The 18,393-nt window shown below is 45.0% G+C and overlaps 1 protein-coding gene across 6 annotated transcripts in view; it reads right to left on the bottom strand.

The window, feature by feature from the left end:
• Window positions 1-15,880, bottom strand: part of CYRIB (CYFIP related Rac1 interactor B) — a 154,368-nt gene extending 138,488 nt beyond the window's left edge. For 2 of the 6 annotated variants that reach the window (XM_043539097.1, XM_043539095.1), the window contains exon 1: window positions 15,740-15,879. Coding sequence is in view for 1 of the 6 variants with exons in the window: in XM_043539094.1 (XP_043395029.1) it covers window positions 3,469-3,477 (9 nt within the window). In the remaining 5 variants the exon portion in view is untranslated. Of the gene's footprint in view, window positions 1-3,468; window positions 3,540-15,739 lie in introns of all 6 variants that reach the window. The other 4 variants (XM_043539094.1, XM_043539096.1, XM_037892011.2 and 1 more) reach the window with 4 other exon arrangements.
• Window positions 15,881-18,393: the final 2,513 nt, after the last annotated feature.

Here is an 18,393-nt window from a genome sequence, read left to right as displayed (position 1 = left end):
TGGTGAGCATGCAGGAGGGGGAGCTCAGTCAGGAGTGTGACAGCGGCCTATACAGTAGAATCTAAACCAGAAAACCACTGACTTAGTCTTCATCAAAAAATTTTGCTCTCCGCTGTCTGCATCATGGGCGTCTGTGATTTTGAGAGCTAAGAACTAGTCTCCTCCTGTCTGATTGACATTAATAAGAATTATGCATGCATAGTTGTTGAGGGGAAACAAGACCCCTGTGCGCATAAACCGATAATGTAGTCAAACAAGTGCCTCAGGACAAGAGAAGAGCTGGGTAGAGCTTCCCAGAGAGGAGGTAACAGTCAAATAGAAGTGGGCCAAAATGCTAAAGATTGGACGTCCTGTAAGATCATGACATTTAAGAGCCCAGGGGCCAGACCATGAACTGGTCTAAAGCAGGGTTTGACCCCAGCGATTCACATGTGTAATAAGAGAACGGTTCAGTCCTAAATGTTCAGTGGAGAAATTAGGTGATTTTGGGCATGATGCTTCACTGCCCCAGCCCTGGTGGACCAAATCTTCAGCTGGTGTAAATCAGCATTGCTTCATTGAAATCAATGGAGCTGCACCCTTGTGCAAAGTGGGTGTAAAACATTACCAAATAAGGAGCCAGGAGAGAACCACTGAATGGATTATGTAAGGGCCTGATTCTGCAAGCTGTTGTGTGCCCTCAACTCCTATTAACTTCAGTGGGACCTGAGGGTGCTTAGCACTTTGTAACATTGAGACTTGTTTCTGCCACTGTTCTGCTTCTGTACCTTGGCGCCAATTTGAAACACTCCCCCAGTCTGGTCTTTGGATCCATCTACACTGCCGCCCCCCCCCCCCCCCCCACCACCCCAAAAAAGTGTGCTCTTAACTGGGTTATCTAACCTGTTTTAGCTATTTCAAGTTAAAAGAGCAGTAAAGCCAGGGCAACTCCGCTTTTAACTCTCTTTAGCAGCTTGAGTTCAGCCTTAAGACTTCCTAGAGGTTTTAACTCGAGCTACTAACCCAAATTAAAAGCTGAATTGCTGTGTCTTCACTGCTACTTTAACCCAAGTAAGTAATGCAAGTCGGCTAACCCATGTTAAGAACATTTTTTGCAGTGTTAACATACTCTTTGTCCTGCTCAGTGGAGTAAAAGTGATGGCTTGATTTGCCAAAACTTGTTTTTTGTGACATCCAAATGCACTTTCATTTATAATCTGAGCAGGGTTGAACACATAGCTTCTAAATGGTGGGGGAAAAAAAGCCTCACAGACATTAGTCAGTGTCACCAGCCATATGTCTATTTTTAAAATACACACTATATTCAATGCAATTTACATCAATGTGCTCCTAAGGGTCACCATCTCAAGAATACCATTACTTGGTGCAGGGAATTTTTGAAATAACCCCCAATTTTCTATTAGACCATACCATCTTCTCAACAGAAGATCATTGTATCATTTTTCTGCAGATTAAGGAATCCCAAACCATGATCACATAGTATATTTGGATTTAAACATAAAAAGCATGTATTATTCACTATCTGTCCCAAGATACTCAGTAAGCTAGAAGCACAGACATAGCCTAATCCTGTACTCGTATTACAGGCAAAACTCCCACTGACAGCAAAAGGAGTTTAAACCTGCATAGGGAATATGGAAGTAGGTCCTTCGTGTCACATGATCATTGCCAGGTGTCTGGAGGACAGACAGAACACAGCGTCAGGCCGTGATTCAGGGAAGGACTTGAGCACAGGCTTGACATTACAAAAGTGCTTTGCTCAATCAGGGGAGAATAGCAGAAAGGTGGTGTGAAGGGATGTCGGACTTCTCCATCTTTCCCTTCTTTCAGAACTTGAGCGTGACATCTTTGAAATCCTTACCACATACTAAACTTAAATCTGGCATCAAATCCAGCCCTTTAAAGTTTACAGTCAGAAAAGCGACTAAAATAGACATGGATATTCCATTTTTTGAAAGCTTTAAAGTATATTTAATAGAAGAGAAGATTTTTCTGATCAGTCTATAAACTCCACATAAGAGCTAAAAAATTATGTTGCATCCTTTCTGCTTTTTTATCACCCGTAATAAAATTTATGCAATCCAACCTTAGGTGAATATTTTGCTGACAAAGCATGAGGTATAACAGAATCCAGCAATTTCCCCTCTGCAACAGTGTTGGCTGTGTATACGCATTATCATGTGGTCTTTAATTACATGATCACCTTTCTTAATCCTAAGAATTTGTAATTGACTTCAGTTAGAGATTTTACTGCAAATATATCTATTTATTAAAGTCTTATTCCCTGTTCTCTGTAAGTCTTGGTGTTCCCTACAGTAGCGAATAATCTGAAATAGCACTTGGCAAATTCTATTAGGGGAATTAATGACAAATCAACCCTTCCAAAGATTGATTTCTAAGACTGAAGAGGAAAAAAAAAAGGCACACACGGAGCTTTAAAATAAATGGATTCAGAATTACAGTTGTGTGTATAATGTTCCTTTCCCAATACAAAAGGAGAAAAATTAATATAGGCCCTTAGCAACTCAAAGATTTTTGTTCTATTTAAAGATGTTTACTACACAGCTTGGGAGCTGCATTTCTCACTTTGAAGCAAAGTTAATTATTGCAATTCATTAATTGACAAGTGTAGCCACTGAATGTTGCCGTCAATCCAGACTCAATATTTTACACTTTTACCTTTAAAAACAAAAATGCTCTATTAGCTTTACGTGGCTCAAGAACAATACACAGAACTACTCTATTATTAATAATCTGTTTCCCCTTCAATAAAGCTTTTTGGATATTTACTACTGTCCGATGACCTATTCATTGATATGTGGGAATCAGAGTACAGTAAGTTAGAACACAACACTATCCTTTGGGACAGAATCCAGAAATAACCATCTATTTGATATCAACCCAAGGGATTTCCTAAGGGAAATGGAAGCACCATGACAGTGCAAGTCATCAATGGTTTAGGAAAATGAGACAAATCCATGTCTGAGGATCAGATGCCTCAAGAGATTAGCAATGTGACATGGAGCCTTCCTCCTGTAGGTCATCAGTTCATATCCAGTCCAGTAGTGATTGGAAGCCATTAAACATCTAATCGTTTTTGGTGGTCTATGTGGTATGAGAGAGGGATTCTTAATGGACAGGAGTCCACATCATAAAGCCACCAACATCCTCATTGGGAGTCTCAGCAGAAAGGAATGAAACTTGATAGACAGAGACTGAATGAACCACATAGGAGGTCCAGGGAAGAGGTACACTAGTAGGGTATAGTAAGGTACCTTGCAGTGGCTAAGATGTTGCCGGAGCACTTGTGTTTCCAGGGCTGCCAGTCTGACTTTAGATTTCTTGCCAGCACTTAATTAAATAAAATAAGTACATTTTAAGGCACCCTATTTTAACCCTTCTTCACTACCTTCGTTAGGAGAACATGGGGAACCTGACAAAGAACTTATCTCCAAACTTAGCACTCACAAATGGCATCCAAGCCTACGTCCACTGGGTCTCAATAAGTCTTGGAGAAGGAGGAGGAAAGGGGATGTGGTCTGCAAAACAAGATCATGCATTATTCTTACACACAGTTCTGCAAATTCTAAGTCCCCAAAATGCTACATGCTGCACGTATCTACCCACATTCCAGGTCTGCTAGAGGAGACCAGAAGCAACATATATAGAGTGCCTCCATGGGTATTGGTTAGAGGTGACAAAAGACCACTGAGGAAGAAAGCTGGGGCACATGGCCTGCAGCATGAGGTAAAATAGCTTGACGGTCTCATTCTGGCACCAAGCCCTTTTATCTCTGGATCTCAGATTCCACCAATACTATGTAGGGGATGCAGATTCATGGAATCTGCTGCTACCAGCCGTGAATTCAGGTGCATTTTCATACCTGCATTTCAGTTAACAACTCCTTCACAGCACATGAGCAGTGACAACATGGCCCAGTTTTACTGTATATTCTATTAGGGAGCAAGCCCATAAAGTGTCGAGCTTCCCTCAACTCCCACTGAGTAAAAGGTGAGTTGAGCATGGTAAGTACCTTGCATGATTCAACTCTTACTGAGCGGGTCAGTTCTGAGTACAATGGGCTTAGGTACACTTATACAATAGAGATATAGAAAGAGTTCTTAAAACTATGATTGTTTATCATTTGAATTCTCTTCAGATTTACTTTCAGATAGTGATTCAACAATTTACATTTAATTCCACCAGTCTAAAAACATAAACCTTAGAACTTTGTTGTAAGAATTGTGTTCAGTGCCGCAAATGAACCATAATATTTTGTGGGGGTTGGAGGTAGGAATTCTTACTTTAATAATTTACACTGTACTTGTAGTGAGATGTGAAATGGCCTTTTCAAGAATATCAGAAAAATATCCAGCCACAGATGTTGCCACCGTAAAAAAATGTCATAGGCCAGGAGCTCTGGAACAATTTGTGTAGTGGGGGTGCGGAGAGCCATTGAACCAAACTGTAAACCCTGTCTATAATGGAAACCACTTCAAGCCAGGGGGTGAAGCAGCACGCCTAGTTCCACCACCGATGTCAAAGGCTTTTTGAACTATCATGCAAGCATTTATGAGCAGAAAGTCATTCAAGTATCTCTAGAAGATTGGAAGTTCATGAAGAAGATCCCACTTTGACACTGCTCATTTCTCCTCCTTGTGAGGAGCAATTCCCTTCCTGAGGCTAGCCTCTCCAGGATCTGTAAGATTTGCTAAAGACAAATTGTCTTTGGCATTGTGGTCCAGCAGATACAGTGCTGGCCTGGGTGTCAGGAAAACTGGATTCTATTCCTGCCTTTCCCACTGGCTTGCTGTGTGACCTTGGGCAAATCATTTCACCTCTCTGCTTCTGTTTCTCCACCCACCCTTCATCTATTTACATTGTAAGCTCTCCAGCACAGAGGTTTCTCCCCCTATGTGTTTAGAGAATGCATAGCAAAGTAGGACCCCTATCTCTTTTGAGGCCTTGAGCCATTAATATAAGTAACAGCAACAAAGAACTTACAGTCTAGGGTGGAGAGAGAGAGAGAAAGGTTTGCTGTAACAGGATCACTTGGTTACTCACTTTTGGTACCAGTATGTACACAGCTAGCTATTCCAGTGCATTATCATCTATTGTAATGCATGCAGATGCAGGTGAAACGTCAGACTTTGGGGTAAAGTTACATGGTGGTAGGGGAATTTGTCCTTCAAAACACCCTTAGTATTAATGGCAGATTGATCAAGCAATTTAAACTCACAAGGGATACAAGCTCTTGCTCAACTATTTTCTCTTTTTGAAAAGAGTTCAGTTTTGTGAACCAAGTACAGATACATTTTATTAAGCCTTTTAAAGGTCAACTGGATAGGAGAGAAGATGGGTGAAGAATGTTTAAGATACAGATTAAATACATTTTCTAATCTGTTTGCTCAGGAGGCTAAAGTGACTTTATAGAAGTAGTTGGTCAATATTTTAGAGTTCTCCATTTTATGTGGAACATATTATTATGTGTTTTGAGCCTGAGACAGGGAATGGGGGGGGGCTGGATAGGGTTTGGGGTCCCGGGTGGTCGGGGGGGACAGGGAGCAGGGGGCATTGGATGGGGGGGGGGGTGGATAGGCATGGGAGTCCTGGGGGGCCTGTCAGGGGCTGGGGGTGTGGATAGGGGTCAGGGCAGTCAGGGGACAGGCGGAGTTGGATAGGGTGTAGGGTGCCAGGGGGCGGTCAGGGGACAAGGAGCAGGAAGGTTGGATGGGTTGGGGATTCTGAGGGGGGCAGTCAGGGGGCGGGAAGTGGGAGGGGGCAGATGGGGGCGGGGGCCAGGCTGTTTGGGGAGGCACAGTCTTCCCTACTCAGCCCTCCATACCGTTTCACAACCCCGATGTGGCCCTCGGGCCAAAAAGTTTGCCCACGCCTGTTCTAGAGACAAAGCCACTTCAAAAGGTCCTCTCTGGCATTAATGTTGCAAAGAAGGCTCTTCCCTTCCCGCACGGGAATACATAAGAAGGATCTGCATTGCTTAGAAATGTAAGAGGAAGTTGCATTAACTCAGACACTGACTGAGACATGCTACTTTCCTTACATTGTGCACATAGGATCATGCCTGCTAGAGATAAGTGGAGGGGGAGGACCTAAAAGCCTGTGCACTATGCAAATGATCTAGAGGCAGTTAATCCCTAAGAAAACGAGAACTTAGAAACACCACAAAGTCCACTAAGCAACATGCTACACAAAAATCCATGGAGCAAACTAAAATTCCTCTTTGCTACCTTTAACAGAGCACTCTCTCCAACAGCTCTGGACAAAATAGAGAACACTGGGCTGAATCCTGCACTCCTTGTGCATTCAAAACTCCCACTGAGGTCCAAGGATATAGAAGGATTGCAGAATCAGGCCCACTGTATGTGACGGGTCTGCAGAATCAAGTCCATTATATTCAATGTGTTCACCTGAGCAAGTTCTTCCCTTTCAAGCATCCCGGTTCCCCTCCCTTGTCCCCTAGAACTGGCTGAGCTACCATGAGAGTCTATGGAGAGAAATCGTGCTGATGTTATATTGGTTGCACGAGAGATCAGAAGAGTCCCGTAGTAAGACCCACATACTAGCAGTCAACGACAAAAAAGCATTTTCAGTCAGAATATAAACAAAGAGCGCAAACTACTGTGGGTGGCTAGGTCTGGTAATACAGCACACCAAGTAGATTAGATATAAGGCCCATCTTTTTGTTATGTGCTTGTACAGCACCTAGCACAATAGGGACCTGGTCCACGACTGGGGCTCCTAAGAGCCACTGCAATACAAATAAATATTTTAGATGTACTAAGATTTATATTTATACACACACAAATTTATCTGGTAAACACTAATCACACAAATAGAAAAACTGGGGGTGGACCTGAACTAACCCCTCCCCCCAAAATTCTCAGGGGGCGGCCTCCTTCCCTTCTTCAGCCCGAAGTTGTCATGGTATTTGAAACCCCCTTCTACCAGAAATTAATTTCAAACCAGCAACCATAGCAAAGATACTTGGATCCAATCCTTAAATAGATATTTGAATAGCTTGTTCATTCAGAGGGAATCCTACTAATGTTCTAATCTGATAAATTGTCTTGGGCAATTGCCTGTGGATATTTGTGATACGTGGAGCACATTAAAGAGAGAACGTGGCTCCTTACAGTAAATATTTCTTGAGGCCTCAACAAAAGCAGAGAGCCAGATGAACCTATTAATGGCAGCAGATCATATTTTCGGGACATGGCCAGACCGTTAGAGGCAGCGAGCTGCCTTAGGAGTCATCTGCAAACACAAAACGGCAGCTTTTGCCACTAACAAAACTGAACGGGGGCAGAAGGTTTGAGGAAACAAGCTTGGTGCCGTGATTTACTTTTTAACGTCATGCTGGTGAAAGGTTCCAGACCCACAGTCTGAAAACTAACACCCCCCCCCCCCAGTATATGCTGGCAAAGGACACGGCCTGCTCCCTACCATCATGTTTCAGCCCTGACCTGGAGTTGTGTGCTATAAATTACAGATTCATCCCTGCCGTAACTCTATTGTCTCCAATGGAATTACAGTCAGAGTTAAAGTGGCTCTACATCATCAGGAGTGCACAGAAGAAGAGCTCCTCAACCTGTTGGCTGCAAATGGAGGGATAGATTTGGTGCTGCACCTCCCTGAGGCACAGTGCAGAAGGCACAGCCTAGGGGGAGGAAGGGCAAAAGATGGCTTTAAAGCCACCTTTGCACCACATGAATTCTGGGCTGGCTGGAGGCCTGTGCAGCCCCCTGCATAAGTTAGAGCCCCTGCAAAACTGCTCTAGTTTATGGCTGCTTATGGAGCAGGCCAGGCTTTCTGTAGCGGTCAAGAAACCTCCATCATGACCCTTATGCCAAAGGCTGCCAGGAGGGCAATCTAGGGCTGCATATGCTTGCACCACAGAAATTCTCCCCCTTGGTTACAGTGACTGTACGGTTTCTATATGTCATCAAAATGGCCTTACTGGGACTAGAGTAGAGGCCAGAATAGGCCCAAGAGTATTTTACAGTGCCTAAATAGCTGTTACAATAACATTAAGTTGGGTATTCATGGTAGACTGTCTACACTTGAACTAGAGAGTGTCTTCTCTCTCATTATGTGAGAAAGGGCATCAATGTGAACATCATGATAGAGAGGCCAGCCCTCTTTGCAAACTTTTCAAAAGGGCTTTAAGATATTGTTTAACTTGATTTCCAAGTGACCCTTAACACCTGTAGGCAGGTTTGGGTTACAAGGAAAACTCCCAGAGGTGGAGGATCTGCTTGGATCTGCGATGGCATGGCTGAACAAAGTTAACGTTAACTATCAGGTTTATTTTTTGGTTGACTTTCAGGTAGTTATTAGTTCTTAGAGTCCAGCTCTTGGGCTTCTCTGTGCCATGTTAGAGGACATGATTCTAGGAATCTTTGTCCCCAGAGGTCTCTTAATACAAGTATCCTGTGGAGCTAGTAATAGAGCTTTGCTTTAGGTTTTGGGTCTGGCAGTGGCCTCCAATTGTTCTGTTGGAGATAAGGAACAGCCCTGAGACTCTAGAGGAAATGTCCACCAGTCTTCAGCTGGAAGGATGCGACAGCGATGCAAGGCCATGGAGGCTGAAGGAAAGATATATAGGAGAGCGAGGTATGTGTGTGTCGGTGGGAGGGGGGAAAATCCAGAAACCTCTAAGAGAAGCATAGATTTGAGGAAAGATATAAAAAGGAGCATGTAGACATTGCCAGGCCTTCTGAAACTTTTTGCAAAGATACAGGTCTCCCTGGCTTCCAGGTTACTCCCTTGACACCATAAATCCCTTCGTGTCCTAGGCAACCTACTGCCAAGCAACTAACTAACTGTGGAAGCAACTGCTCAGCAGTGCTATAATAATCTGCACATTCCCAGAGGTTATAATTTAGTACCCTCAAATAAAGCAGTTTAAAATAAATAGTGCAAAAAAGAAGAAGTGTACTGTATTTCCAGAGCAGTGAAACAGGAAGTCCAGCTCTGCTGTCAATTTTTTTGACAAGTCAGTAGTTCCTCAGTTGAGATTTCTTACCATCAGACATGGCAATGTTACGAATTCAGGACATGACTTCCAGTTCATCTGACTTGATTATTCTCTGTGTTTCAGTCACTAAAAACTTCCTTCCCCTTCTGGGTTCACGGCTCCTGGGCCATGCAGCCGTAAGGCTTACTGTAGCTCAGTGATTTTCAACATTTTTTCATTTCATCTCCTAAAAAACGTGGAGGTGCAGACCCCTTTGGAAATCATCAACATAGTCTGTGGACCACAGGTTGAAAATCACCACTATAGATCAATGAAATCAATGTTTTTTTTCTTAAAGGGTCACACTCAAGGTTGATGGGACACAAGTGACTAATATGGTCCCATTTACACAATTTGTAGCTTAGAAACTCAGAGTGAAAGTGGTCAGTTTTCTCACACAGTTGTCCCAGTAAAGTCAAACTGGTTGGCTAATATTTGTAACTGCTGACCAGTGTGGGTAAGAAATTCATTGTGTTCCTTTTTAAACATGCCTTTGGTACTGCCACAAACAGTGCATGAATTACTATCCATTAACAGCACTTAGAAAATTGCGTCTGGCTTTATTTAGCATGCCTGGTTTGAATTACACAGAATTGAGGCTGAAAAGAAAGACCTTTCTGAGGGGACCATTGACAAGAGGGGTTAATTTTTAGACCTACTAATGGTGACGTTAAAATTTAAAAGAAAAAAAAAAAGTCTTGCAAGCAGTTTTACGTATCCTGGTTACAACGGCCTGAGAATTGTTTGTATATTGGTCCCCACATTTTGCAGCGAGTGATTCCAACTTTTCACACAGTCCCCTTGGCAGTTACTACAACTGACCTAAGTATTTTGGAGGCACAGAGTGCATCTTCACTTCCAGGGTTCCAGTGATTATTGCTGACAAATTTTTTGTGGTTTTACAACAAATTAGGTTGCGGGTTAGGTTTCCATTATAACTCTAGCATCCATATTATTTCTTAAAGACAGAGGGTTGGGGTCTAATGGTCTGACAGCCAGGTGAATTCCGAGTTCTTCTCAGTCTAGCTGAGCTTCACTCTTACTGAGTCTCTCTCAATAAGAGCCAGGAAGAGAACCCAGGAATCCTGACTCTCAGTTTTCTACCCTAGCTAGTAGATTTTATATCCTCCCTTTTCTAGGCAGCAAACTTTGAAAAATAAAGGAGAGCTTGCACATTAGGTACCATGGTAATGAACACCATGCAGATAGATAAGAAAGAGAGATTTGTTGCAGTACTTTTGCAAGTAAGATGTGTTTTGATGTACTTTTTGTTGTTAGAAATGCAGCACAATTCAATACAAACTTCAAACCAAAGGAGCCAGTGGAAGCAGGAACCACATTGATCTATTAAAACATATGGCTGATCCTACAAGGATCCTTCAGCATCTCTTGGGTGGAAAGATCCTAGGAGGGTGAGAACCTTGATATTTAAATAAAGGGTGAGTATAAGAGTATGGACCACAAAGACAGCCTTAGAGCTTGTAGCACCAAAAGCAAAACTAGCTTATACTAGGCCACATAAAGAGTCACAGATGAGAGGGGTTTAAGTTAGGTTTGTACTATCAGGGTAATTTTCAGATTTCACTTTGCACAGAAGACGCTAAGGCAAAGACACTCCTTTTCCACGGGGAGACAAAGGCTCATGTTGCTGAATCCAAATTGCTGCTCCAGCAATTTCTAATACATAGGTATTGTCAGTATAAGTTTTCTAGCATTCTGAAGCAGTCCTAAGGCCCACAATTGTGCCCGTACGAGTTAAAGAATGAGGCATCTATGAGTTGGTCATCTCAGTTCAGTTCCTAGTGGAACTGTGTCTCCATTACAGAAGCCACCACCACACTTGGTGCTTCCTCAGCGAAGAACTGTGCTTAGACACTGTAGTGATGAGTGCCATGCAAAAACCTACATTAGCTGATCAGACAGATATGGCACTGAGCCTGAATTAGCTTTGCCTAAAGTTAGGCCTTCTAGGTCAGGGTTGAGACACAGTGACAGGGCATGGTGGGAAAGATCTTCAGCTGGTTGGCCTAGCTCCATGTGATAGGTTACTCATGCAGAAAGGGGGCCTATCTTGGCCACTGGAGCTAGCAACTGATAATCCAACCTATAGTATCTAATCAGATGTTTAGTGATATTTGTAGGCAAACAGAATGAACTCTCCCCCCTCCCCCCGGCTCTGGTGAAGTGAGGGAAGAGATGTATTATGTTACAGGCCAACTGCAATGCTAGGCCCTGCTGCTGAAGGGTACGGAGACCCCTCCCCTCTCCCGTCTTCAGTGTCCTTAGAGAGTTCCAATCATAAAAAGAAAGAATTTCCATTTAGACTTTCACTGGAGCTAGGCTGACTTATCCAGCTGTGGATCTGACCCTAACAGAGTTCCATGCACTTTAGCAAGAAAGTCTCCCTTACACTCTCCCAAACCAAAACACAAGAAATACCTTGTTTGGGCCTCAAATAACTCGATCGCTGCCATTTATCCTACAGTAACTTTCACTAAGAAGAAATAATAATTCATTAGAGTGACTACGGCTTTTCTACATCCTGCAAACTGCATTAAACTTCTCACTGGCCGCACTAGCTAAGCCTCTTACATCTCTATCTGGCCTGTTCATATTTAGAGGCACAGCAGTAAGGCCCAATTGTTTTTTCTCAGGTCTTCCCATGTCTAGGCCTTATTAATTGTGCTCTCTGTATTACTGTAAATCCATTACATGCTTCTTACCAAGCAATGTAAGCTACAGATCTTGTTGAAAGAAACACATACTCTAGACTGTATCAGCAACGTTTTAAAAGGTGCTTACTGGCTGTGAGCCTGATCCTGTTTCTGCTGGACCCAGCGAACTTGTTGGAATGCCTGTTTGAGTAATACACTCCCAGAGCTGCAATTACTTTTCTCTCCTGACACTGGAGAATCTGCATAATAGACAGTTCACTGTTCCCACTGCACAACTGCCTCCTGCAAGGTTTCTTGCACCTTCCAGTATAAAACCTGGTACTGGCCACTCTTATAAAGAGCAGACCAGATAGACTATCTGGTCCAAACCAACATGGCAATCAAATCCCAGATCCCTTCAGAATTTATTTCTTCTTGGAACAAAAAAATACAGGGTTAGTGATCTTGCTGTGATGAAAGCAGATCCCCCTTGACATTTCCTGTTCCTATCAGGCAACTGATGAAGTGGCAAACACAAGACCTATTCCTCTTCTCTTTTTAAAGGGACTTTAAAGAATGGTCCATTTACAGATAATAGCTCATTTATTCATTGGTCAAGCTGGGCATCAGAATATGACGTTCTAACCACAAACCAGGCAAATCAACTAGTTATAATTATTTTGTTAATTTCCTCTGTATTTCACCATCATTCCTTTTGAACCGCACTGTAACTTCTTCCTTAAGAAAGGGAGGTGGCTTTTGCAAACAGAAGTCATGCTTGCAGCTCACAGCCATTGTACTGTCCCTTCTCAGACAGGGAAGTACAAAGCCCCAAAAGCAGAAGTGCTTTTCTTCTCACAGGCCAGTCCAATACATTTTTGGCTCTCAGGCTGAACTTCTAGCTGTGTTAGCCAATAACAGGTGCAAGATTTGCATTAACAATAACAAAGATTCAAAGGTCTCAAACCTGGCATCTGCTCTAACATAAGGGGACAATCTGCTTTTAGTCAAAGGAAAACTATCCAGATCAGTCTGTAATAAAACGGCCCTCCAATATCATGTCAGTCGCTGCAGTCAGATACTTGGATAATCACAAACAGCCTCCGAGGAGCATGCACACACCCATGCATCCATGAAGAAATGTTAGCCTGCAACTCCTAGCAACTGACAAAACTGGCAATCATCAATTAAGAATGCTGGGCTTCAAACTGGGAGTTACTGGAAATTGCAGTGATTGAAACTAGGAACATTATCCACTCACTGGTGTTTCCTTGGGACTGACATTTGCTGTGATTATCTTTATTTGCAAGGGAAGAACATGAATAGTACTTAGCACTTACACAGCACTAGTATGTCTTATGTAATGCTAATATTCCAGTGTTCTAGCCTTATTACTTTTCATGTTCAATTCACTTTACAAACATTAACTAGCTGATCTCCACTACCACATCCATCAGGTAGGTGGACAGAATTAATCCCATTTTACAAGTGGGGAAACTGAGGCAGACAAGCCAAGTGACATTAAGGTCACAGAGGGAGTCACGATCAAGGTTAAAAGCCTAACTCAAATTCCTGCCTCCCAATCCTATGCTCAGACCACTAGGACATCTTCCCCATAGACTATGCCTCTTTAAGCCCTATTTCCACCAGAGGCCCCTTTACAGTCTGATTCTTCTGTCATGTAAGCTGGTGTAAGTCAGGGTAACTCCACTGCCCTCAGTGGAAACAGGCTCGTGTAAAACAGGTGTAACTGAGAGGAGAATCAGGCCCCGCGGATCCACAGGTGGTTAAGTCCAGCCACTTTCTTCTTTGTAATTTACTTCTCTGAGCCGTGAGCAGTCCCATCAAATCCACTCTCGTGCCAATGGCTGAGCTTTCCATTCTTTGCACCTTTTATTGCTTGATCAACAAACTAAGGATTGTGGGCTATTGATTTGTATAGTTATTTTAAAGCCGGGGCAGGGAGAAAATCCCTTTATTGTAAACAAACCTTTTGATTGAGATTTGATTATTTGCATATTTATGAACTCGCTTCTTTTGCCATCTCCACTGAGTGCAGACAGCAAGGGCTCAGCATTTTGTAAAGAAGCTCTACAAAAATCAATTGAATTGAATGCAAACCCTTTCTTTCCCTAACTCTGCCAATTCCTCTGAGAAGCTCCCAAGCCATTCTTGCCTTAATTCTTCACTTGCCAGTTTTGAGAGTTTCAAACAAACGGTCTAAATTTCTGAGATCATGTTTCCAAAAGGCTCCAACGGAGGCACCTTTCCTTACTGCTCCAACAAAAAGGAAATCTACTGGTTTGATTACTTAGCTTTATGCATCATTTGTCATAATCATACTCAACCTCCTGCCTTTGCCCCCAGAAAACTTGGGACTTTTGCCATGAAAAATGTAGCACGTGGACATTTTAACAGGTGTCCCGCACCCTAGCTAAATTAATGTGCTTTGAAATCCTCTGCTAAAAAAGGGGTGAGAAGATTATTGGGTTACTAAAGCTGCATGAACACCCCAATGCGGTGGGTAGGTCTGAGCCCATGTTGCAGCCGGGAGAACAGAAGCACTGTGACTTGCCCAGGTACAGCTCATAAGAGGCAAAGCCGGGAATCCCCAAGAGTCCTGACCCCAGGAGCCTCTGTACTCTTCCCTCCGTTTGAGAAATTTTGAACTGAAGGGCCAAGTGTAAGAGAAAGATCACCAGGCAAGCCCAGGGGCTGCTCGTTTGTCTCTTTTTAGAGGAGAGGGGCGTCACACTAGTGCCATAAAAAGAAAACCTTCCCACATCAACATAACAGCGATGGATAAAAGTGTCCTGGGTTTTCCCTATGAGGAATTTCCACCACTCTGACATTTGCGAAACCTCTTGCTTCCTTCCCTGACCCCACACCCAGTGTGAACGCAGAGAACTAAAACAAGCACCACAATAGACCCCGGCCTGCATCCTTTGCACTCAAGCCAGTTGACTATGACCCCTTTCCCTCATCGCCAGTTGTCCCCGCTCCCCCACCTGGGGGCTGGGGCTCAGAAGCCAGCTATCAAAGGAACACTTCCTTTTATTTCTAGGACTAGGAGTGAGAGATGGAGCAGGAGCCCTCATTCCTGCTAAGCAACATTTCCTTAAGGCGATGATGGTTCTTGGTGGAAAACCTTCAAGGTATCCCCCTCCTCCCAATATCATGGTATGTGGAGTACTTAGCAGAGAGGTTTGTATGCCACTGTTAAAAACAGAACCGCCCCCATCTCTTTCTCTCTCACACAAACCTGAAATAAACGTTTTTTAAAGCTGAAAGAGGAAGTCTCCCTTTAAGACAGGCGGGTGCCTAACACTATGAGGAAGTAGGAGAGTTCAAAGATCTACCCCCACACCCCACGCCCCAGTTCCTCAAGGCTGCAGCTGTTGCTTTCCAGCCCCAAATGACACCCATTAATGAAACCAGTGATTTCGCCCACCACAATCGACCTAGCATTGGAAATAGCCCTTCGGCGAGTCCCACACTCACCCCCCAGGCCATCTTCACCCCCCTGCGGAGGAAACCCCACTCTTGGCCCTCGGCCGAAATACAGCCATTGCGTCTCGGGCTGGTTTTGAGCCCAAGCCACGACACGCCCGGCCCCCCACGCGCGCCTGGGCGCACCCACAGTGGACAGCGCATCTGGGCATTGCAGAGGCAGGGGGAGGGAGGGACATGCTCGCCGCCGCCGCCGCTGCTTTCACCGCATCCACCCCGGAGCAAACAATCGTGCTCGGCTCGGCTCCTCCGGGGGCTGTTGCTTGCGGGAGGTGAAGCCCTTCATGCCCGTGCATCGCGTCTCGGTAACGGGGGTGGAGAGCACACGCAGGCGGCTCTAGAAAGGCACACCTGCGGGCCGGGGGGGTGGGGGAGACGGGCTTTGCTCCTGGCACCTTGTGTCGGCAGAGGAAGCGCCGTCCCATCCCTGCAAAATGCCAGCCCCATCCCTAATCCCTCCCCGCCCAGAGCAGCCCCCCCCCCGCCGCAAGCCACCGGAATCGAGCCGAGCGCCCTGCAGACAACGAGGTCACGGTACCTGGGGCCGGGAGCGGGGCCGGCGCGGGAAGAGGCAGCTGCTGCCGCCGGCGAAGGAACCGCGGGTGCCGGCGCCGGTCGCAGGCTTCCGGGTTGGTCCGCGTCAGCGTCACCGCCCCAGGTTTGCACAGCGGCCGCGGCGGCATGAGAAATAACTATAAAAGGAAGAGACACGCGGGGGAGGAAGAGGAAACCCTGTTTACCTTTGAAAAGCGCAACGGGCCTGGCCTGGCAGAAACAGCGGATCCTTTACCACCCCTGCGGGGGCGCCCGGGAGCGGCTCGGGGCACGTGCAGTAGGGAAGCAGAGATCCCCCCCCCCCGCGCGCAAAAAGCGGGGACTGCTCGCAGTGGTGGCCCATGACACGAGGGATCAAGCTGCTGGGCAACCCCTGGCCGTACAAAGCGCCCTCACGCCCACTGGGAGCTGACCGGCGCTGAGCACCTTGCAGGATGGGGGCCCTAGGGTGCTGTGAAGTTCAGCATTTGTAAAGCACGCCCAGATCTTCACAGGAGAAGTGCAACAGAAAGCATTTGTTTAATGCTGGATTTATTTCACCCGTAGGGTACTACAAGCACGCTCACCAGGGCGATCGTAAAGTCCAGTCATTTTCTTTCCTTGTTTCTCAGACAGAAGAATAACCCACGCTGCAGCTAGAGTCTGGTTGGTTTCATTCACCGACTGCATGCGCCCACGGGGGGGCTGATTTTCACAGCTGATGAGCACCCCCAGCTCCACGCGAAGCCAATGAGCCCGATTCTCTTCTCACTTACACTGGCCTGAACCCACTAACTTCAATGGCATCGCTCCTGTTTTACATTCGGGGGAGAGGAGAAATAAGCCAAAGGAGAGGTGGACAGGAGTGTTTAGCAGCTCTGAAAATCAGCCTCTAAGCATCCCGGGAAGGTGGGTCTAGTGAATGGGACCACTCAAGTCACACGTGTAGACATGAAATAACAGCCATGCCCGGCATGGATTGCACCCAGTGGCTACTCCTCTCGTTACCTGTCAGACTACGTGCAGACATGCCTGCAGCAGCCAATACCCAGTGAGCAGAATGGGGTTGCAATAAACCCAATCTTTCAGACATTTAACCGCAAAGCTAATTTTATGGACATGGGCTCCACTTTAGGAGAGCCCTTAAGCATGTGATGAAGTTCATCCCTATTAAACAAAACACTTAAGTTTGTGCTCAACTTTAAACGTGCTTAAATCCCACTGAAATCAATGGTACTTAAGCTCATGCCTAAACAGAAGCATGCGCTTAAGTATTTCCTGAATGGGGATCAATTGCTGCATGAGAGACACGAGCAGCTCTGTTGAACTCAATGGAGTTCCTCACCCGTATTCAATTTGTCACATGTGTAAGTGTTTGCAGGATCAGAGCAGAAGGCAATCAGAGGTTTAGTGCTGGCTTTACAGAGCTGTGTTAGAGACTCAATGGGCTGGTTTTGCTGTTGACAGTGCTCATGCTATAAATGTCAAGTTTTTGTCTCATGCTTGAGTGTTACTGCCATAGCACTAAGCCAGAATGCAGCGCTGGTGTGAATAAATGCTACAAGTGAAACCACAATTGAAAAGGAAGGATTACGCTCTAGACACACCAACATACAGGGGTTAGTGCTTGCACACAGGCGGTCACCAATGAGACGCTATCAACTGAAGCCTGCAGTTTTAATTTTTCTTCTCATTTATTATACCCTCTTGAAAGCTTTTCTATTAAAGAAATACTGACAGCTCCTCCGGCTTTTCCTCTCTCTTCTGGCAGCAGAAGTCAGAGTAGCTCTGTACAGCTCGGTTCCCCATGTGTGCACAATGGCTGAGGCACCGAGGATCACGCAGAGCTCTAGAAAGCCAGGAGAATTCGATCATGTCACCCTTCCTCCTGGAGCAGCACTTTGCTCCTTAAATAGTCCCCCTGAAACATAGTCCCCCTCCCTGGGGGGAGGGATAACTCAGTGGTTTGAGCATTGGCCTGCTAAACCCAGGGTTGTGAGTTCCCTCCTTGAGGGGGCCATTTAGGGATCTGGGGCAAAAATTGGGGATTTGTCCTGCTCTGAGCAGGGGGTTGGACTAGATGACCTCCTGAAGTCCCTTCCAACCTTGATATTGTACTCACAGATGATTCCTTGTGAGTATGGGTGGCAAAATCAGGCCCCCCAGTTTGTTAATTCATTGTAGCAGACAAAAGATCACAAAACCGTAGCATTGTGGGAACAGCAAAGAAACAACCTTCCATCAAAATATTTCTCAATTCTGCAAACACTTATGCACATGCTTAATTTTAGGTATATGAGTATTTCAATTGACTTCAGTGGGATCTCTCCTGTGTTTAAAGTTCAGCGTTTGCAGGACACGTTAGATATTCTTTTCCACATTCAAAATAAAACCAAGGTCCTGTCTATCTATGGTAGTTAAGAACTTCATGGCACTTCCCTCCATCCCACCCCCAACCAGGAACAGCGACGTCATACCCCAGTATCTTATACTGATGCCAGTTTCTTAATAATACTACAACAAAACTCAGAGGCATTGATCAGGATTGGGGCTCCATTGCGTTATGCAGAGCACACACATATGCTAATGAACAGTCCCTGCTCTGAAGAGTTTACAGTGTTAGGCCTTGATCCAGCAAACCCTGATGCCACGAGTAGG

Source organism: Chelonia mydas, chromosome 2 (genome assembly GCF_015237465.2).
Source record: "Chelonia mydas isolate rCheMyd1 chromosome 2, rCheMyd1.pri.v2, whole genome shotgun sequence".
Taxonomy (NCBI): Eukaryota; Metazoa; Chordata; order Testudines; family Cheloniidae; genus Chelonia; species Chelonia mydas.
This window is presented reverse-complemented; position numbering and strand designations above follow the sequence as displayed.